Here is a 23,400-nt window from a genome sequence, read left to right as displayed (position 1 = left end):
ATGTTTTTCTCATCCAGCCCCTTTTAGGACGTCAGTGCCGCGGTGGGCGGGGTTTATTTTTTGGGTCGTCGAGGTTTCATTTGCTCATTCCGCGGCCGACTGCCACCGGAAGAAGTCCTGGTGAGTGCTCCTCTCCCGCTGTCCGTGTGCCCGTTCCCGCTCCCGCCCTCCTCTCGCTGTCCGTGTGCCCGTTCCCGCTCCCGCCCTCCTCCCGCTGTCCGTATGCCCGTTCCCGCCCTCCTCCCGCTGTCCTTATGCCCGTTCCCGCCCCACCCCCCTCCCGCTGTCCATGTCTCCGGCCCTGGCCCCACTGTTTTGTTTTTGGATCCATTTCCCAAGGCCAGAAATGAGAAGGCCTTTGTACAACTTCACAGGTCATTAATTGACACTGAAAGACATCTTCCTCCCTGTGAAGTGTTTTTTGTGTAACAAGAATTACCACGGCTTGCAAAACTCTGTATTAATGAGTCGACTTTTTACAGTGATTTCAGGCTATGCGAGCCAGTGCAAGTGAGCAAACTCTCCAGCACGTTTGTAGCAAAGTTCAAAGAAAAGCGTGGACTGTGAAACGTACGTCTATGTTGGGAAATATCCACCTGAGCCCAAGATTACCTCCTGTAAAGCAAGGGCATGCTCAGTGGTTTGGGGCAACATACTATCGTTCCTGAAGCTTGACACATCCAAAAAAGAAAACATGCAGGCCAGGAGTCGCTTTCCCACCTCTATCCTGGGACCTGAGTAGGTGACCGTTGTCCTTCGTCATTATGTCTCGCTGCTGATTGGCTGAGACTACCTACTCCCTGAATCTAGATGGTAGGCCTCTATGGGGGAGGGCAGAAGACTCCAAGCCACACCGACCCCCTCTGACGCAGACAAGCACAGCACAGCCCTGCCATGAGAACCCACCCCCTTAAGGACGTGAGAGCGATTGAAGTCTGTACCTCTTAGCATATAAATCTTAGATGGAAAAAAACACAAGTAAACAACGTGAACAGGCGCTTACTGTCAAGGTTGCTTTCAGACTTCAGCCTGCAGATAATAACACTCACTTGTGGCGCACATATGTGAGGGAGAGACGCCCTAAAAGCAAAACATGGAGCCGCCTGGCACCAAGGGGTGCGTGAACGGGCGTGAAGTGTTGACGACAAAGCTCCGATTCGCACCATTCACCAGAGATTTTGAGGGACTGGCTAGAGACGGCCCTAAATCGTTTTGAAAGGGCGGGGGGAGGGAGGGGGCGAGTTGCCAGTTTCATTTTTTTCCGTCTTCTGTAAGCTAATGAGGGTGAAGCGTGAGCCATAGGCAACGAGGCCACGAAATTAGATGTGACAGGGAGCTTGATCATAATTATCTTAACGAGGATAGGGTTAATTACAGTGGAAACTTAGACTTCCTTCTCCTCGGCTTTGGCCGAGTGGAATTGGTTGTGATGTTTTGTCATTTTGATGTGACTTTGGGAAGTGCGATGGAAAGTCTCCCGGGCAGCGCTCGGGCTCAGGGGGAGGGGAGGCGGAGCCAGCCCAGTACGAAGGTAACTGAGATGGGACCTGTGGGTGAGATGTCATTAAAGTAAGGACTGTAGCTGGCGCCCCAGTCTGCGCTGTTTATTAACGTGCAGGGACAATCAGTGCGACGTAGCCACGCCAGAGTGGCTCGCCATTTTACCGGCTCAAATGTGGGACAGCCCATCTTTCCTCTGAAAACGCATATTTTACAGTTTTAGGCCTCCGACATCAGAGCTGTCACCCAGGTTAGCAATGCTTAATGTGTTAAAAAAAAGATAAGTACTGCGGCCTTCGAACTTTAGTGTTACCCAATATTGCTATATTTCACATTCCAGACAGTGGCCAAGGTGCCAGATTCCTTGCTTGACTAGGACCTCAAAGGACATTGGCTTGGAAGCTGCCTTTGTTATGTCTTTCCTATCCGCTCTGCTTCTTTCTTTTTTGCTGTGGGTCAAAGTGTGATACATTTGTTCATGTGAAAAAAAGTCCTGATCACAATAAATAGTGCTGGTGCGGCCACCACCTGCAACCGCTGGCAAGCATAATTCTAGTGCTGAGATCCACTGATCTTCATAGAGCATTTCCTTAGGTTGGAGTCCAACCATCAGGGCAAAGCTATCCTGATTACAAAAATAATTACACAAGCAGACTTCAGAAAGCATAGTATTTCATCAAGGTGTAAACAGGTAATATGTTTAGACCATTTACACAAGTGTTATTCTACAGGTAACATAGCTCATAGACACGAAGGAGCTATCATGCATGTCTCTTTGTGTGACAGCATTTTTAAAAGTTCAGGCCTTAAACGCCAAAAGCTATCCCTCAGGTGTGATATCTTTCAGTCTCAATTCTAGGTTCACAGTTATAACCTTGGTTACACCTGCTTTACAAGCTAGGTCGCTAGTATCGTAGTTGCAACTTCTAGATAGAGAAGATATATGTGTATTTGACTGCTCATATTAGGAACCTTTGGAAATTAAGGATTCTCAGAACTCTCCAGACTGCACTGATGTCATTAAAACTGCTCCACTGTCCACCCGGAAGGATAAGTAAGCAGTGATGCTGAATAGACAAGCCATCATTCAGGACAGGTGTACTTAGCAACAGCATAAATTGGCCATGTATGGTAAATATAATTTTAATTGCATTCATGTAGCGCTTACTACTCCTGACCAGGTGTTGTAGCGCTTTTTCGGCAAGTAGCATGCTACTCTGGAGCCCAAAAAAGGGTTAGTGATATATTAGTATAGGGAAATATAAGTTGTTAATGTGAGTCTGTTAGTTGGATTTAAGAGGACAAAGGATAGATAGTGGAGGGAAGAGTCTAGAACATGTTATTTGGGAGTTCATAGAAGTAAAATGAGGTTTTGGATGAGCCAGAGGAGGAGTAGAGGAAGGAAGAGTCTAGAAATGCTTATTAGGAAGATCATAGTAGCACAATGAAGTTTGGGATGAGTCAGAGTTGAAGTAGAGGATATATTTACAGATGTATAGGATGAGATATAAAGTAATGCATTGGAGAGAGTTGAAGGCTTTATTTTATTTCTGCAGTAAGAGTATGATGCTGGTCACTGAACAGCATTGCTGATTCTGGGTTCAGTAACTCAGCCACGGTTGGCAGCTGCAGTATATACAATTGGGGCTCTATGTTCAAGCATGTAATAAATGTTGTGTGCGACGATATATTCACCGAACAGTACAAAAGCTAATGGCAATGTAAATGACAATGCCATTTATTTATCTGTTTTCAAAACCAACACATAAATACAAATTTTGTCATTTACAATGCCAATAGCTCTAACTTTTCCAAAGGCGAAACCACTGCATTGTAAATGCTTGTTTAAACACAGTTTCTGCATTGATCCCTGAAAAGAATGCGAGGGGTTTTGGAATCAATAACAAGGGATCGATAGGTTCTTCTGGTCCCTCTGTAGGATGAGACACTAGTTATGCACTCACTTTGTATAGTGAGGGCACATGGCAGCGGTTACAAGAACCCACAGTACACTAAGACAGGATTCCTGTCTATTAAACTTCAAATTGACATTTTGTAGGCCATGAAGCCTTTTTGGAGCTACCTGAAACAAGTCAATATCAAAAAAGATTTCTAGTAAATTTATTAAAAGTTACCAAATTACAATTTTTATAATTTTATCTAACTGTAAAAGTACAAGGACTATGATTGTAAAAACACGACTCATACAGTACTATACTGGAGCACACTTTTCTGCATCCATATCATTCTCAACGCAAATCTGGAATCAAACATGTGCCTGTATTTAGTGTTTGTGCGACTAATGTAAATAACTATAATAAATATTTCCAATCATAATATTATGAGTAATTTTTCTTTGGCCTTGAATGCTGTCTAAATTTTCCTATTTCAATTTTAAAAGCTGAATTGTTACACAGCAATAAAGCACAATTTTCTTCAAAAATGTGGTCGAATTATGTTGTGAAGCTCTTGCATCTGAGGAGGGAGCTTTTCACCAGTGAATCAGGTGAACATGATTAGTAAGGAAATGTCTATAATTCATAATATAGATAAAGTGTTAATCTCACCAGAGGAACCTTTCCTTGTTCAAAGACCAGCTTGAAGTTCCCATCAGTGCTGCTCAGCCAGACGGTGACGCGGTACACAAAGGACACTTTGGGGTTCTGGTAGCGTCTGTTCTCTGCCACCACCCGGTAGGAGAATCCTGAAGGAGCGATTGAGCCCTGGCTGATCTCGTAGGCACAGGTCCCCATGAAATTGGCCACAGTGCCATCAAAGGTGTGGTAGTGTGGGTCTCCCGTCACCGTGCAGATTGCCCAAGGGTTCTGGCACCCTAGCTTCCCGTTCTTCACTGCACACTCCTGTCGCTGGGCACAACTGCTGCTAGCACAGCGGAAGTTACCAGTGGAGTCACAGCGGCACCTCTTGGAGCAGTCAGAGAGCCAGATGTATTCTCCAACCTGTGAGACAGAGAAAGGGGCTTATATGGAGAGGAAACTGAAAACAGAGAAATTCCATGCATGGATAACATGTGACAGAGAGAGATAGAAGGTTACAGAGAGGAAAGAGACAGGCAACACACAACATCCTCAGACATAAGAACACACAGAAAGTATAGGCCATACTTACAGGACAGGACAGACATTCATGGAAAAGACATGTAAAAAGGAAGATAAGCAGAGATTGGAGGGAGATAGATAGATAGATAGATAGATAGATAGATAGATAGACAGACAGACAGACAGACAGACAGACAGACAGACAGACAGACAGACAGACAGACAGACAGACAGACAAGAGAACCAGGCTCTAAGAGAATAGGAGGAGACTGAACAGAAGATATATTTTAAATGTGAAATGAATCATTTGCAATACCAGTGCTGAAGAAGTTATACTCACGCTGTAGTACATCCCCTCGTACTGACAGCCGCACTCCTCTGCCCTCACGCAGTTGTCCCCGCTTCTCTGGTACCCATCATCACAGACGCAGCCCTCAGAGCAGGTGGCACCACAGTGTGGGAGCAAAGAGGAGGAGACACAGGAGTCCTGACACCTCCGGTGGCAAAGTTCATAGTGGCTGTTGATTGGACACTCTATGCCTGCAGATACCAAAAGGAAAACATTGTCATTTAGAAGGCGTAACAAACTTAGCAGTCAGAAAATACAGCATTGAAAACACTATCAGTTCCAGAGGACGAAAAGCATAATCTATCACATGACCATTGCAGACAACAGCCTTTACCTATCACACAACTATTGCAGGCACCAGGCTTTACCTATCACATGACTATTGCAGGCACCAGCCTTTACCTATCACATGAGCAATGCAGACACCAGCCTTTACCTATGACATGACCATTGCAGACACCAGCCTTTACCTATCACACGAGCAATGCAGACACCAGCCTTTACCTATGACATGACCATTGCAGACAACAGACTTTACCTATCACACGAGCAATGCAGACAACAATCTTTACCTATCACATGAGCAATGCAGACACAAGCCTTTACCTATCACATGACCAATGCAGACACCAGCCTTCACCTATCACATGAGCAATTCAGACACCAGCCTTTACCTATCACATGAGCAATGCAGACACCAGCCTTTACCTATCACATGAGCAGTTCAGACACCAGCCTTTATCTATCACATCAGCAATGCAGACACCAGCCTTTACCTATCACATAACCAAAACTGACGCCACCTTTACCTATCACATGAGCAATGCAGACACCAGCCTCTACCTATCACATGAGCAATGCAGTCACCAGCCTTTACCTATCACATAACCAAAATTGACGCCACCTTTACCTATCACATGAGCAATGCAGGCACCAGCACTTACCTATCACATGAGCAATGCAAACACCAGCCTTTACCTGTCACATGAGTAATTCAGACACCAGCCTTTACCTATCACATGAGCAATGCAGCCACCAGCCTTTATCTAGCACATAACCAAAACTGACGCCACCTTTACCTATCACATGAGCAATGCAGAAACCAGCCTTTACCTATCACATGAGCAATGCAGACACCAGCCTTTACCTATCACATGAGCAATGCAAACACCAGCCTTTACCCATCACATGAGCAATGCAGAAACCAGCCTTTACCTATCACATGAGCAATACAGAGACCAGCCTTTACCTATCACATGAGTAATTCAGACACCAGCCTTTACATATCACATGAGCAATGCAGCCACCAGCCTTTACCCATCACATGAGCAATGCAGAAACCAGCCTTTACCTATCACATGAGCAATACAGACACCAGCCTTTACCTATCACATAAGTAATTCAGACACCAGCCTTTACCTAGCTCATGAGCAATGCAGACACCAGCCTTTAACTATCACATAATCAATACTGACGCCACCTTTACCTATTACATGAGCAATGCAAACACCAGCCTGTACCTATCACATGACCAATGCAGACACCAGCCTTTACCTATCACATGAGTAATTCAGACACCAGCCTTTACCTATCACCATGAGTAACGCTGACACCATCCTTTACCTATCACATAACCAATACTGACGCCACCTTTACCTATCACATGAGCAATGCAGACACAAGCCTTTACCTATCATACGATCAATGCAGACACCCGTCTTTAACTGTTGAATTAAAGTGAAATATTATCCTACTACTTTACATGAACTCTTTGTGATAATGTGTAGTTTTTTGCCAGTCTGCACATGTCACATCATTTAGCAGATGAGGTTTTCCTACACCTATGGGAGGTGCAAAAGAGCTGTATGTAATTACAGTGGTGAGGCACCAATGTTTGTGGAATAGGGCAAGTGCTTAATTTGAGCCAGTGTTTTCCAGTGCACAACATCGGCACTTAATTGTCAGCACCGGCTCTCGTGACAGTTCACCACAAGGTGACGCTCTCTGTTTAATTTTGGAATGAGCACAACAACTGTGTCTATTAAGTCAAATTGCATTGAAAATGAAAAATACCCGCCTCCATGCCATTATTATAGCTTTGTGTGGCCTGAAATAGTTTGAATTGTCACGCTAGTAGGAGTGTAATGGATAGGTGTTATGTTGGTATTGATCTTTGGCAGCGCTGGCGGGGTCAATACATGGCGCAGGCTGCAATAGTCTTCTCAGAAGGGCCCTGGCCTTTGTTACAAATTAAGCACTGACAGGGCAGTAATGAAAGTCTGACAGAGAATATTTAATTTGCCTTTCTCGATGCCAGACTTGTCACCCCAACAATGCTCAAGCATCTTTGTTAAAAACTGACCTTTACACCACTTAATTGACGCTTTGGAGTCAATGGATGCCATGAGTCCTAATGCAAGCACCAAAATGATAGAAAATCATCTCATTCCAGGTCTGCATTAAATGACAGCTCTAGTTGGATTACCTTAGGACATGGATCCCTCGGCACCATTGTCGCTCCATTTTGTGTTGTCCTCATTTAACAAGGGCATGCACACGTCATGCCTCGTCAGGTGTTTATCCCTCCCCAAGAGCACCGCCCAACTACTGTTAAACATACGCACTGGACATTGTAGGGCATTGTTTTGGGACTACTTTCTTATTTCTTCAATAGCCCTCCTGTTTTTACTAGCAACAGTCGGTTGAACCAAAGACGCTGCCTCTTCGATGCTTTTGCTCAACGAATGCCTCTCGAATATCTAGATAGCAAATATTTATATTTACAAACACACACGCGTCCTCTTGCACCTTAATCGTTTATATTACGCTGAGCTGCGGATTTTTGATTTCGGCTCAAAGAAACGTTTTGTTTTTCACCATCTTGCCTCCCATAAGTATATTTGAATAATCAGCACTTTTTGATGTGGTGCTCGTCTTGCCCTTTATCTTTTAGCTTCGTCTGCAACTGGCTTCTTGGATATTTGTTGTTACTCCCCTGGCTCAATCATGTGCCCACGGCCGGACTGGCTTTGCCAATGCTTGTTGTTCATGCTACCCCTTCTGGTTGCGCTCCCATCACTTCTCTTTCATTCCTACTCTAGCCCTTCTATTATCTTTCTCGTTTTCAATTCTCAGCCGTTCCCCATTGCTCTGCTACACCGCTAAGCACCTCCTGTCAATTTAACTCCCCGTCATGTCACAGGTAAACAGAGATACAGACCCCCAGGCAGGCAGTTGTAAAAAGCAAACACAAAAAACAATAGAACGTGTCTCGTTTTAAAAAAAAACTGCAGCGGATGTAACACACTATGAGGTCCTTCAATTCCCTGAGCCTCGGTGCCACTGCACCAGCAGCTACACTCCCGAATTCACATCCGGAGGTTAGAGAGTCGAGCAAACAGAATGGCCCATACAATACGAAAGGCCACTTGGCGCTATGTTAGCCGATGTTTCGAAAGACAAAATTGAATGTACTGTAATAAAAAAAAATCTTCAATTTCAGATTGTGCTAATGTCTGTAGCTTCATGAATGTGCATATGGAGCTGTCAGTATATGTGAAACTAGAGAATTATGGATGCCGGCCTGTACCACAGACTGCTCATAAGCAAAGTGGTGAATTTCTCAAACAATGTTGGCTAGAACTCAGAGGCATTCTACATACAGGTGTTACCAATAAAGCATTTATCAAATGTACATTGAACACACACATACTTTCACTATTGCTTAATGGTTTTTCCTGTTCTTTTTTTCTCTGGCAGAGTTGATTCACTCCCTGAAAACGAAGAACTCCTTTACTCACCACAGAAGGAGCTGTTCCTCCAGCTGCCAATGGTCACACTGGAGGTCTGGCAGGCGGCTGCGTAGGTTTGAACGGCATGGCACAGGACCGTGCTGTTCCCTTCAGTCAGGCAGTGGTCGTAGACGCAGTCAGAGTAGTGGTGAGCCGGGTTGATCTTTGAGTGACAGGAGGAGAAGGGCCCTCTGGGGTCTTGGATGATCCAACAGGCTTTCTTGGAGGCCATCATCTTGTCAGCGCTGCAGACGGGGCAGTCACCTGAGCAGCCGTGGTCACAGCCAGCGCTGCCTTCAGAAACCCAGCTGGTGCCAAAGGTGAAGGCGTTAGTAATGACAGACCCACTCCGGGTAGTAAAGTCATCGGACACCACCCCGTTGAAGTTCCCGCATAGACCACTGGTTTGGCCTCGGAATCGAGCAGGAAGTGTAAGGAAGACGCTGTAGACCATGTCATAGTTGACTGTCAGACCGAAGTCTGTTTTCAGCACCGTGTAGTCCCCACTTTTAAAGATGACGATTCTTCCACTGTTGATGTTCACTGGCAGACTCTGAATGATTCCATTGATCTGATGGAGAAAGTTACAGTAAGTGGCTCGTTATTAAAGTGATGGTTGCTCTGGCCATAAAGAATATTACCAAACAAACGAACTCCTTTTTCCTTTGCTTTTACTCCAGATGGGACGATTGCAAGTTGTCTTTTTTAAAAGTGACTTGTTTCGTGGTTTTTAGGTGTCCAAGAGACATCTCTATAATACTGAAGCTGTGATAGCTAAGTCCCTCACCTGACCCTGGTGTCCCCACCACATGCTCACCTTTCAGCTGCGGTATGGATAACCTCGTCACAATAAACGTATCTGCACTTTTACAACATTTATAGCTCAATATTAGCCTGCCCCAACTAGAATTATTGTCTTCACAAGTCACCTGTACACCTATTTCTGCCGTGATGAACACATCAGCAATCCAGCATGCAGTTAGCTATTTTACATATATAATGCACCGTAAGCTGGGCTCTCGCGAGAATAGGTGTTTCTTAATTCGGTAAACCATTCCATAACCAAGCTACACAAGACCGGAAATAAACAAAAGAAAGAAAGATAACAGGGAAGAATTCTGAATATAAGTAGATGGGGAAAAAAAACACATTAAAATGTCCTCAGAAATCCAAAACAAAATTGAGCAAAGATGTCTAAACCTATCGGAGCCAGAAACAAGAACTGTGTCTCAAGCAGCTGGCCTTTTCTTAGGTACGGCTAACAGCCTGTCGGGGCCGTGGTAAGCTAACCATCATTGTGAGCAAAAAAAAAACGACGAGAGACCATATCCAACAAAGCCATCTAACCAAGTCAGCAGCGTGGAGAAAAGCATCATTTCAGTGCTTTAATGAACACTGTTTGCTGCTCAGAAAACATGGGTAAGTTATTAATGTGCGGAGTTGGCATACATTAGGATGACTTCATCCAAACTATAACTTACCTCAACTGTGCCACGCTTTCCACTCTGGAGATGTATCTGGGTCTGATACACAGAAACAAAGACCTCCTTGGTCACCGCCACCTGCAGTCCCTGCAGCTTTTCATTCTTCACTTCCACTCTGAAGAAGGGCAGAGAACCATTGGGACCTGGGACTTCAGACAGAACGTACTTGCAGGTGCCCTGGAAATCAAACCTTCTCCCATCGAAGCTGGTGTAATGAGGGTCTCCTGAGGCCCGGCAGATACCATCAGGCAGAACGTGGCAGCCATAGACGCCTTTGACAGTGGTGCAAGTCTCACCACTGGCACAAGATGACAGTGAACACTGGACAGTCCTGGAGGAGCCATCACACCGGCACAAAGTCTGGCAGTTGTCCTGTTTCCAGAAAGTGTCTCCTGCTTTGTAGTATTTGCCATTTTCTGTGCAGCCGCACTGACTCTGTGGCACACAGTCTGTGCCACTTAGAACAAACCCGCTCTCACACTGGCATCCTTCCTTGCACTGACCACGGCAGACGGTTGAGGCATTGGCACAGGTAGCAGGGCAAGAAGATCCACATAACTCGTACTTCTGATTACTGGGACACGTAATGCCTGTAAAATAAAAATGCCATTAAATTGAGACCTACATGGATACTTGGTGCGTATCATTGTACAGTCAGAAAAACTGCACAAATATAATTACAATAAGAAATACAACATATTTTTGACCTTCTACTACTGCTACTATCACTACTACTGCTACTTTTGATAATATTGATTACGATAGCAATACAAATAAAATGTTGGATAGTGTGGAATACCAGAGTAGTGTCCTTGGAGCACTGTATACACATCACAGCTGTTTCTGTGTTTCTCATACCTTTGGAAGCAATACATAAAACAGGGAAGTGGAAACATTGACTCACTGGTTCCTACAACCAGCAGAAGAATTCACTAGAGTGTTCACTTCAATAACAGTACCTAATGCAAAGAGGACAGAATGTGTTCCCAGACCTATTTAAAGGTTAGAGCTGGGTCAATGATGTAGGAAACAGCGAACTAATAATCAGCCAAACCCATAACTATGGAAATACAGGGATAAAGTCGATTGTTTTATTCTGATTCAGTCAGATGGATCAAGAAACCCATGTAACAGAATATGATATGTCTCAACATCGGTCCATTTTCCAAATTATTAAAAAAATAAGGATTGCAGTGATAAAATAAAAGGTAAATCTGTGGTGATAGTATCACATATAACGGAATTTCATTCACAGAATGAAACATTTAACGTAGAAGTTTTTTTTTGCTCTATTTGGAAGATGAAGGCAGATTCTACCCACCATTGTGTTTGATTTATTATAATAAGTATCTAAGTGGCAATTATAGGTAAGTTATGAGCAGCAAGTGTGTTCATGTGGATTTACTCATGTCTTTCCATGGGGCAAAGAAATGCATTTGTGTCCCAGATAAAGTCAAATTTCATGTGTTTCAGAAAATCAGGACAGCAAAGTAATATTAGGGTCTATCTTGCACGGGTTGGGGTCCACATCATTACACTATTGAAACTGTAACTCACCTACACTGCCCTGGGGTAACTAAAAGGCACAATGAGGAGTACAATCAATAAAAATCAAACATTTTGTCGACATACCACATCCAGTGAGTGTCCTCCATGGCTGGATGGCATTGCCACGGCTCTGGCAATGATGGGCATAATTTTTCACAATTTCACATAGTGTCTGCTGATCGCCGTCTGTTCCACACAGGTCATAGACACAGTTCTTGAAGTAGATCTCAGTGTCAGCATTGATGCTGTCTTTAAAGGGACCGTTTGGATCTTTCATGATTCCACAGTGGCTCTGGTTGCTGAACTGGGACACCATGTCCACACCACACACTGGTGGATTGTCAGTGTCTATGCAGTTGAAAGCAGAGTCCTCGTCTTCTTCCTTCCAGCTGTTTCCAAAGTTGACCACACTTTCCACCAGAGATCCATCAGGAATCCTGAAGTCATCACTCTTGTTCCCATTGAAGTTTCCACAAAGGCCAGCAAGGGATCCTGAGTATGCTGCAGGCACCTGCACAGCCACGTGATGCCACCAGTCGTAGGAAACTACAAGGCCAAAGTCTGTATCGACGACTGCTGAGGAGCCACTGTAATAGACCTGGATCTTCCCCGATTGACTGGAAACTGGGAGAATATGTTGGAAGCCATTGATCTGAAATAATTATACATAGTTTACATTAAATTTATGAGAGGCAATTAATGGTTCTCTTTGTCGTTTCTTTCTTCATGCCTCACGCTTGATTTTCATTTCCTCTGCATATGCACACGTGTAATTGCGATGAATTTATCATATTTAAAGTCATAAAGATTCCTGATGAAGAGATTTGTACATCATAATAGAAAACTTCACTTAACTTCTACCGCCCAGGTCCTATCATTATTATTTGTCCACCATACAAGATATCTAGTGTATTCATCCTCATTAAAATAACTTCCAAAAACTGGGACATACATTTGTTCTAATGGCTCTTATTTTGTTTGCAATCTAGATTGCCACTTTTTACAATCGCTCAAAAAAAATGGTTAATTTATTTATGCATGGATAAATTGAGTTGCATTGTTGCTGCTGATTGGCATAAATTGAATGAAAAAGACATGCCTAAGCAAAGTGGTGCATCATGTATCCATTATTGATGGTTGTTCAATCTTTTATTTTTATCATATCACCGTGGCTGTCGCTTGCAGTACACAACTAATGCCATTAGTGGGCGCCCATGATGCTTGTTACCGTGTCCTCAACATTGTATTTATGAGGACAGTCGTGCAGTCTTGAGTGCAATTAAAGAGTTTGCAAAAAGTGAGTTGCCTGGTGCTTGCTATATATAAAGCAGTATACCTCCTTGTACAACAAATGACTCTTTGGCACTCTCAGCATTCCCGTGGCATTTTATTGTTTGCAATAATTGTCCAGTTTGCAAATGAGTTAAGACGTGATGCTGTGCTTTACCTCTTCAAGAAGCAATCAAGCTTCAAGGCTTGTACCTCTGGAATTGACTCATGCTCTACACATATTTTATTCATTTCTTTTTCAGTACACTAAACGTTTAAGCATGCTTCAAAACCATTTCTACTATTAGCTTGATACATTTATTGTTATTCCCTATTCTTGCTAATGGTTTATTTGTTCTCCTAATGGTTGCCCAGACCTGTCATTAACAAATAGACACATCACATTCTCTTTTAGATTAGGTACATTTCTGCATATTCATAGAAATCAGGTAATTCATTACCTGAACTTGGCCATATTCTCCACCTGCTATGGAAATCTGCTCTCCGTAGACATTTACTTCCACTCTTCGCGTCCAGGCCACCACTGGTGATGATCGGTGCTCGTTCTGTACTACGACGCTAAAGTCAATGAGAGAGCCGGTCTGGGAAGTAGACTTGCTGAGGGTGTACTTGCAGGTGCCCTGGTAGTCGAAGGTGACTCCATCAAAGGTGCGGTAGTGAGGATCTCCAGAGGCCCAACAGATTCCGCTGTTTACAGGGTAGCACTTCCTGATTCCATTCATGACCTTACATTCTTCTAGGGTGGCACATGTGTGTGCCTCACACACCATCTCTTGTGCGATGCAGGTGCATTTCTGGCTGCAGGTATCTGTTAGGAAGACCTCATCTCCCAGGTTGTAGTAGACGCCATCCATGGTGCAGCCACACTGACTTTCAGGGACACAGAGGCCAGAGTGAAGAGCAAACCCTTCATCACAGAAGCATCCGTCCATGCTCTCTGCGGCGCATGCAACAGTTTGATGAAGGTTGCTGCAGGTGGTTGGGCAGCCAGTGCCAAACAGTTCATAGTGGCTGTTGTCAGGGCAGTTGTCATCTAGGAAGAACAAAACAAAGTAAACTTATCAATTTTAAGTTGACGGGTTTGAAGATAGAGGTGGAATATCTTATGAGCAATAGTTTTCTTGTTGCTTAATTAAACCCTTCTGTATAGATTATGTAAACACTGTGGTTGGGACTATTGGGGTTTAAAAGTGAAATTCAAATGCATCTGAGAAACACAAATTAAATATCTCCATACCTATTTGTCCAGGCTATTATTGTGAAAGGGATTAATGGAGTGGGGCAGCTCAAGTATTTAAAGCAGTGTAGGGAGATGGTTGACTTACCACATTGCAGCTCCGCCTTCCAGTCTGGAATCACCAAGCTGTGAAGGTTACAGATGTCCTCGTAGGCCTGGACAGCTGTGCAGAGCATCCCCTTGTTGGTGCCGTAGAAGCAGAGGTCATACACACAAGAGGCCACAAATGGTTCCGCGTCCTCGTGCCACTGGCACTCATCGAAGGGGCCTGATGGGCGGGTGATGATCCTGCACTGTGCCTCGATGGCTCCCTGATTGGTGCAGGTGCCGTTGGAGCTGGTCACACCTGTATCATCCTCACACCTGAGGAGAGAAGAGAGAATGGAACTCAAATATAAGGAGTCTTGGACTTAATATGAATTGAATTTGTGTTAAAATCAAACAGAGGAAAGATGCATCCTTTTCAATGATTGCCATATAACTTTTCTGTTGTTCCGGATTCATGGAAAGGCCCAATCCTACATCCCATTTATAAAAAGGGGGATGCCTCTGATCCAGGGAATTATAGACTGATTGCACTACTAGAAGTGGAAGGAAAGGCATTTGCAAAAATGCTCTTGAAAGAGCTAGAGTCATGGATCACGAGTAATCAAGTAATCCTGCATTACCAGACTGGCTTTCAGCCGAATTCGTCAACCCTGGACAATGCCATTGCACTTTCATATCTGGCAACGAGGGCAATTGGGGCTACCGCCCCTCCATTATATGCATGTTTTGTGGACTATAGTGCCGCCTTTGACCGAGTTGATCAAAATATCCTGTGGGCAAAATTGGGTAAGTGTGGTATACCATGGAAACTGCTTATGGGCATCTTATCACTCTACACTGGCACGTGGGTGCGAGTGGGTGCGAGTAAAGCTTACTAGTACATGCGCAACTGCCAAGATCTTCACAAACAGGGGACTAAAACAGGGCTGCATGATCGCCCCCACCCTGTTTAACTTATACACTGCTGACCTGAAAGAAGCACTGTTAAACACTAACATCTTTCCTCCAAAATTGGGCCACCCAAGACTGCTAATTATGCAGTACGCGGATGATCTGGTTGTGTTGGCTCATACAAGAATTGGCATGAAAAGGACACATTACATGATTACAACATGGAAAACAAGCTCACAGCTAATGCATCTAAGACTAAAGTGCTGATCTTTGGTCACAAGCCAAAAAAACAAATACTGACATGGCAGCTGGGTCCTCTAAGGATAAGCACGACCAACAAGTACACCTACTTAGGAGCAAAATTTACAGATACCTACAGACCAGTAATGCAGGTCAAAGCAATGGAGGCAAAAGCACTTAAGCTAACATATGGCTTGTGCAAATTACACCACAAGCTTGTAAGCCACTCGACGGAAGGGATCCGACGAGTTATGCAAGCCAAGCTAATGCCTACACTCACCTATGGCCACCTTGTCTTTCCTGGTCTGTTGACTAAAACATTGGAGGGACTATACACAATGGCGTATAGAGACGTCTTCAAGCTCCCCTACACGACCAGGCATTCACTGATCCGATTAGAGTTCAACATCACAGCAATGGACATTGAATGTAAAAAAAAAATAGTCAAATTCCAACATAACGTGAGCAATGCATGCCCGGGCTCAATCAGGGCAGTGCTACGGGTGGTCTTTTCAGACAACAACAGTCGCTGGGCGAGGTATCTCTTGATTGCCAAACAAACACTGGGACTAACAATGGAACCTTCTACAGACATACCACTAACAAAGTGCAGCTTAAAGATCCTGCTAAAAAAGTGTGGCAAGAACATCTCGAGGCAACAGGACCTTGAACGGATTAGATCAGTACTGGGTGCAGAAGGCCTTGTTAACTCACATGAAACTACCACATGCCAGCCCTACTTAAAAGCAGGCCTTGGAAGGCAAGCCCTACAAAATGCCCTGAGAGCGAGGCTCTTAACTTTGCCTATATAAGACTATAGAGCCCACCGGAAAAACTGGTCATCAAGTGGCTCCGGCTGTTGTCTGTGTCAACACCACACAGAATCTGCGGAGCAAGTGTTTGGCTTCTGTCAAGCTTTGTTGTACCCAAGGCGGTTGTATTTAAGAACTATGCTTATACAACACGGCATTAGATCATGTAAAGAGGCTTTAAGGCATATCTACACTACCACAGTCCCGATGGAGCTGGCACTAATTGGGAAGTTCTATGCTGCTGCTGGAATGCTCATACGATCAGCCAGAGAAGTGACAGCTGAATAAACTATGCTTTGAGCACCACTGACACTTGAACCTACATATCACCACATTTTTCAATATTATATATGTCTATACTAATGTTTGGATAGGAACAGGACGCCCTGAGCAGTTTTGCACATAAACCGCTCGTCAATCTCTGCATGCTTTGTCTTTAAATGGACCACTCCTTTTTCCCTTTTCTCTTGTTGGTACTAAGTTATTTGCATTCTGCTACCCTATTGTATCTCCACATTTTAAATGTGTTGTTTTATCTAGATTTTATGCATTTATTATTACCTTTTTTCACACGTGCACTTTCTGCCGTTTTTGTAAAGGATTTTAATTAATCATACAATAAAGATGAACCTCCAAGTGTTTCACAAACACTGATCACGTCGCTCATCTTACCCCCCACCCACTCCCTTCAGAAAGACACTTATAAACTGCGATTGCTCCCATTTCCGGCGGTTTCTCAGGCTCAGAATGCTCAGCAATACAGACTTCTTTAACTTTCAGTGTAAGATTCAGTGGGAATTTTACTACTCATCTCTTCCCAAGTGAACGAGTCCCAGCTGCAAAGAGTCCCAGCGGGGAGCAGGGCAGGCTATGTTAATACACTGAAGACGGGGTGATGCTGGGACACGATGCAGGGGACACTCAGAGTGTGTGTGGCATCCACAGCATCCAGTGGGTGGCACCATGCCCGTAGAGCAGCGGTATGTGAAGCAGTAAAGCTTAGTGACACAGATGGCACATACTCATTCAAAAGTTGCCACCCTGGGAGTTACCCCTTTGGTCTGCCCCTTGCAGAGCATGGAAGGGTCTGCACAGAAGGGGGGCTTGTCCTGCACCCCTGGCTAGGCAGGTAGTGAGTGGATGATGCTCGCGCTAGGGCTCTGTGCCTCTTAACTAGTGATCCCTGCCTTGCCGAGTCCCCTTTGGGGCCTGGTGGTTACTGAGGTGCACTGAACACATGTTTTTTGTACAGCACTTTTGGTGCTGTGAAGTTGACATCATTCATATTTCAGTGATTGCGGTTTCTTGTGCGGGTCTCCGGGATGCCTCCATATACCAATAATAGGACCCACATTCAATAACTTGTCCAATCTCTCCCCAGCGCCTGGAAGCACTTTCAGGATTACAGAGGGCTTTACACACCGGCTACGCTCATTCATTCATTCATGCTTTTTATGAACATTTCATGAGCAGCTCCTACTGACTATGCTGAATATTATTCACTATACATTTCACTGCCCCTGTATCATCTACCATTTATTTCCTCTAAACTTCACTAGTGCCTCAGTATATCATAAAACTACCTCGGTATTGCGGTATTTAAGGTAATTTCAATTTTACATAATTGGGACAAAAATATGACTTACCCTGCAAGGAACAGAAAAAATCATCAAACACTTCCTCAATCTACAGAATGTTGCATATATTTTGGTGTTTCTTTTCTGAAAGTTAAGACGTAAATGGTCTCACCCTGCTGAATTGATGTCTGCTTTCCAAGAGTTCCCAAACTCTGCATCGTTGCGCGCAAGAGTTCCATCCGGCTTCTTCTTGTCGTCCTTGGGGTTTCCGTTGTAGTTGCCACACATCCCCCGCACTTGGTTCTGGTACTGGGGCCCAACTTGTACTGTGACTGTGTTTACCCCGTTGTACCTGATGCGGACCCCGAAGGCTGTGTCCACAGAGATGGCGCTCTTGGCCGCTGTGACGTTTCCAAGAGACCCCATCGAGGATGGGAGTCTGGTCTTGACTCCATTGATCTGAAAGACATAAAATATCCCTTTGACAGATCACGAACTTTAAAAGCAACAAGAGCCAAATGTAAATCAATCACGTTGTAACTACCGACGTCTGCTTTTAAAAAATCATTTAGTAGGTAATTAGAGTCAATTAATGGCACGTGGCCTCCAATATTTCTTGGTTAAGTCATTAAAGTGCTGACTCACCACTTTTTTAAACACAGTTTCTGCATTGATCCCTGAAAAGACTGCGAGGGGTTTTGGAATCAATAACAAGGGATGGATAGGTTCTTCTGGTCCCTCTGAAGGATGAGACACTAGTTATGCACTCACCTTGTATAGTGAGGGCATATGGCAGCGGTTACCAGAACCCACAGTACACTAAGACAGGATTCCTGTCTATTAAACTTCAAATTGACATTTTGTAGGCCATGAAGCCTTTTTGGAGCTACCTGAAACAAGTCAATATCAAAGAAGATTTCTAGTAAATTTATTAAAAGTTATCAAACTACAATTTTTATAATTTTATCTAACTGTAAAAGTACAAGGACTATGATTGTAAAAACACGAATCATACAATACTATACTGGAGCACACTTTTCTGCATCCATATCATTCTCAACGCAAATCTGGAATCAAACATGTGCCTGTATTTAGTGTTTGTGCGACTAATGTAAATAACTATATTAAATATTTCCAATCATAATAGTATGAGTAATTTTTCTTTGGCCTTGAATGCTGTCTAAATTTTCCTATGTCAATTTTAAAAGTTGAATTCTTACACAGCAATAAAGCACAATTTTCTTCAAAAATGTGGTCGAATTATGTTGTGAAGTTCTTGCATCTGAGGAGGGAGCTTTTCACCAGTGAATCAGGTGAACATGATTAGTAAGGAAATGTCTATAATTCATAATATAGATAAAGTGTTAATCTCACCAGAGGAACCTTTCCTTGTTCAAAGACCAGCTTGAAGTTCCCATCAGTGCTGCTCAGCCAGACGGTGACGCGGTACACAAAGGACACTTTGGGGTTCTGGTAGCGTCTGTTCTCTGCCACCACCCGGTAGGAGAATCCTGAAGGAGCGATTGAGCCCTGGCTGATCTCGTAGGCACAGGTCCCCATGAAATTGGCCACAGTGCCATCAAAGGTGTGGTAGTGTGGGTCTCCCGTCACCGTGCAGATTGCCCAAGGGTTCTGGCACCCTAGCTTCCCGTTCTTCACTGCACACTCCTGTCGCTGGGCACAACTGCTGCTAGCACAGCGGAAGTTACCAGTGGAGTCACAGCGGCACCTCTTGGAGCAGTCAGAGAGCCAGATGAAGTCTCCAACCTGCGAGACAGAGAAAGGGGCTTATATGGAGAGGAAACTGAAGACAGAGAAATTCCATGCATGGATAACATGTGACAGAGAGAGATAGAAGGTTACAGAGAGGAAAGAGACAGGCAACACACGACATCATCAGACATAAGAACACACAGAAAGTATAGGCCATACTTACAGGACAGAACAGAAATTCATGGAAAAGACATGTAAAAAGGAAGATAAGCAGAGATTGGAGGGAGATAGATAGATAGATAGATAGATAGATAGATAGATAGATAGATAGATAGATAGATAGATAGATAGACAGACAGACAGACAGACAGACAGACAGACAGACAGACAGACAGACAGACAGACAGACAGACAGACAGACAGACAGACAGATAGACAGACAGACAGACAAGAGAACAAGTCTCTAAGAGAATAGGAGGAGACTGAACAGAAGATATATTTTAAATGTGAAATGAATCATTTGCAATACCAGTGCTGAAGAAGTTATACTCACGCTGTAGTACATCCCCTCGTGCTGACAGCCGCACTCCTCCGCCCTCACGCAGTTGTCCCCGCTTCTCTGGTACCCATCATCACAGACGCAGCCCTCAGAGCAGGTGGCTCCACAGTGTGGGAGCAAAGAGGAGGAGACACAGGAGTCCTGACACCTCCGGTGGCAAAGTTCATAGTGGCTGTTGATTGGACACTCTATGCCTGCAGATACCAAAAGGAAAACATTGTCATTTAGAAGGCGCTAACAAACTTAGCAGTCAGAAAATACAGCATTGAAAACACTATCAGTTCCAGAGAACGAAAAGCATAACCTATCACATGACCATTGCAGGCACCAGGCTTTACCTATCACATGACTATTGTAGACACCAACCTTTACCTATCACATGAGCAATGCAGACACAAGCCTTTACCTATCACATGACCATTGCAGACACCAGCCTTTACCTATCACATGTGCAATGCAGACAACAAAATTTACCTATCACATGAGCAATGCAGACACAAGCCTTTACCTATCACATGACCAATGCAGACACCAGCCTTTACCTATCACATGAGCAATTCAGACACCAGCCTTTACCTATCACATGAGCAATGCAGACACCAGCCTTTACCTATCACACGAGCAATGCAGACACCAGCCTTTACCTATCACATGAGCAATGCAGACACCAGCCTTTACCTATCACATGAGCAATTCAGACACCAGCCTTTACCTATCACATGAGCAATTCAGACACCAGCCTTTACCTATCACATGAGCAATGCAGACACCAGCCTTTACCTATCACATGAGCAATGCAGACACCAGCCTTTACCTATCACATGAGCAATGCAGACACCAGCCTTTACCTATCACATGAGCAATTCAGACACCAGCCTTTACCTATCACATGAGCAATGCAGACACCAGCCTTTACCTATCACATGAGCAATGCAGACACCAGCCTTTACCTATCACATGAGCAATGCAGACACCAGCCTTTACCTATCACATGAGCAATTCAGACACCAGCCTTTACCTATCACATGAGCAATGCAGACACCAGCCTTTACCTATCACATGAGCAATGCAGACACCAGCCTTTACCTATCACATGAGAAATGCAGACACCAGCCTTAACCTATCACATGACCAATGCAGACACCAGCCTTTACCTATCACATGAGCAATTCAGACACCAGCCTTTACCTATCACATGAGCAATGCAGACACCAGCCTTTACCTATCACATGAGCAATGCGGACACCAGCCTTTACCTATCACATGAGCAATTCAGACACCAGCCTTTGCCTATCACATCAGCAATGCAGACACCAGCCTTTACCTATCACATAACCAAAACTGACGCCACCTTTACTTATCACATGAGCAATGCAGACACCAGCCTCTACCTATCACATGAGCAATGCAGTCACCAGCCTTTACCTATCACATAACCAAAATTGACGCCACCTTTACCTATCAGATGAGCAATGCAGACACCAGCACTTACCTATCACATGAGCAATGCAAACACCAGCCTTTACCTATCACATGAGTAATTCAGACACCAGCCTTTACCTATCACATGAGCAATGCAGCCACCAGCCTTTATCTAGCACATAACCAAAACTGACGCCACCTTTACCTATCACATGAGCAATGCAGAAACCAGCCTTTACCTATCACATGACCAATGCAGACACCAGCCTTTACCTATCACATGAGCAATGCAAACACCAGCCTTTACCCATCACATGAGCAATGCAGAAACCAGCCTTTACCTATCACATGAGCAATACAGACACCAGCCTTTACCTATCACATGAGTAATTCAGACACCAGCCTTTACATATCACATGAGCAATGCAGCCACCAGCCTTTACCTAGCTCATGAGCAATGCAGACACCAACCTTTACCTATCACATGAGCAATGCAGACACCAGCCTTTAACTATCACATGAGCAATGCAGACACCAGCCTTTAACTATCACATAATCAATACTGACGCCATCTTTACCTATTACATGAGCAATGCAAACACCAGCACTTACCTATCACATGAGCAATGCAAACACCAGCCTTTACCTATCACATGAGCAATACAGACACCAGCCTTTACCTATCACATGAGTAATTCAGACACCAGCCTTTACATATCACATGAGCAATGCAGCCACCAGCCTTTACCTAGCTCATGAGCAATGCAGACACCAGCCTTTACCTATCACATGAGCAATGCAGACACCAGCCTTTAACTATCACATAATCAATACTGACACCACCTTTACCTATTACATGAGCAATGCAAACACCAGCCTGTACCTATCACATGACCAATGCAGACACCAGCCTTTACCTATCACATGAGTAATTCAGACACCAGCCTTTACCTATCACCATGAGTAACGCTGACACCATCCTTTACCTATCACATAACCAATACTGACGCCACCTTTACCTATCACATGAGCAATGCAGACACAAGCCTTTGCCTATCACACGATCAATGCAGACACCCGTCTTTAACTAGTGAATTAAAGTGAAATATTATCCTACTACTTTACATGAACTCTTTGTGATAATGTGTAGTTTTTTGCCGGTCTGCACATGTCACATCATTTAGCAGATGAGGTTTTCCTACACCTATGGGAGGTGCAAAAGAGCTGTATGTAATTACAGTGGTGAGGCACCAATGTTTGTGGAATAGGGCAAGTGCCTAATTTGAGGCAGTGTTTTCCAGTGCACAACATCGGCACTTAATTGTCAGCACCGGCTCTCGTGACAGTTCAACACAAGGTGGCGCTCTCTGTTTAATTTTGGAATGAGCACAACAACTGTGTCTATTAAGTCAAATTGCATTGAAAATGAAAAATACCCGCCTCCATGCCATTATTATAGCTATGTGTGGCCTGAAATAGTTTGAATTGTCACGCTCGTAGGAGTGTAATGGATGGGTGTTATGTTGGTATTGATCTTTGGCAGCGCTGGCAGGGTCAATACATGGCGCAGGCTGCAATAGTCTTCTCAGAAGGGCCCTGGCATTTGTCACAAATTAAGCACTGACAGGGCAGTAATGAAAGACTGACAAAGAATATTTAATTTGCCTTTCTCGATGCCAGACTTGTCACCCCAACAATGCTCAAGCATCTTTGTTTAAAACTGACCTTTACACCACTTAATTGACGCTTTGGAGTCAATGGATGCCATGAGTCCTAATGCAAGCACCAAAATGATAGAAAATCATCCCATTCCAGGTCTGCATTAAATGACAGCTCTAGTTGGATTACCTTAGGACATGGATCCCTCGGCACCATTGTCG

At 44.1% G+C, this 23,400-nt stretch overlaps 1 protein-coding gene across 1 annotated transcript in view; it reads right to left on the bottom strand.

Annotated features, from left to right (window-relative positions):
* The window catches only part of LOC144769611 (uncharacterized), a 248,238-nt gene that overhangs the window by 67,106 nt on the left and 157,732 nt on the right, over window positions 1-23,400 (bottom strand). The window contains exons 56-65 of the mRNA XM_078653774.1: window positions 20,093-20,292; window positions 19,201-19,593; window positions 17,999-18,285; window positions 14,347-14,621; window positions 13,462-14,054; window positions 11,816-12,383; window positions 10,181-10,773; window positions 8,709-9,270; window positions 4,900-5,099; window positions 4,068-4,460 (exon numbers count right to left, since the gene is read on the bottom strand). Coding sequence (XP_078509900.1) covers window positions 4,068-4,460; window positions 4,900-5,099; window positions 8,709-9,270; window positions 10,181-10,773; window positions 11,816-12,383; window positions 13,462-14,054; window positions 14,347-14,621; window positions 17,999-18,285; window positions 19,201-19,593; window positions 20,093-20,292 — 4,064 coding nt within the window. The remainder of the gene's footprint in view (window positions 1-4,067; window positions 4,461-4,899; window positions 5,100-8,708; window positions 9,271-10,180; window positions 10,774-11,815; window positions 12,384-13,461; window positions 14,055-14,346; window positions 14,622-17,998; window positions 18,286-19,200; window positions 19,594-20,092; window positions 20,293-23,400) is intronic.

This window comes from Lissotriton helveticus, chromosome 7 (assembly GCF_964261635.1).
Source record: "Lissotriton helveticus chromosome 7, aLisHel1.1, whole genome shotgun sequence".
In the NCBI taxonomy this organism is placed as follows: Eukaryota; Metazoa; Chordata; class Amphibia; order Caudata; family Salamandridae; genus Lissotriton; species Lissotriton helveticus.
This window is presented reverse-complemented; position numbering and strand designations above follow the sequence as displayed.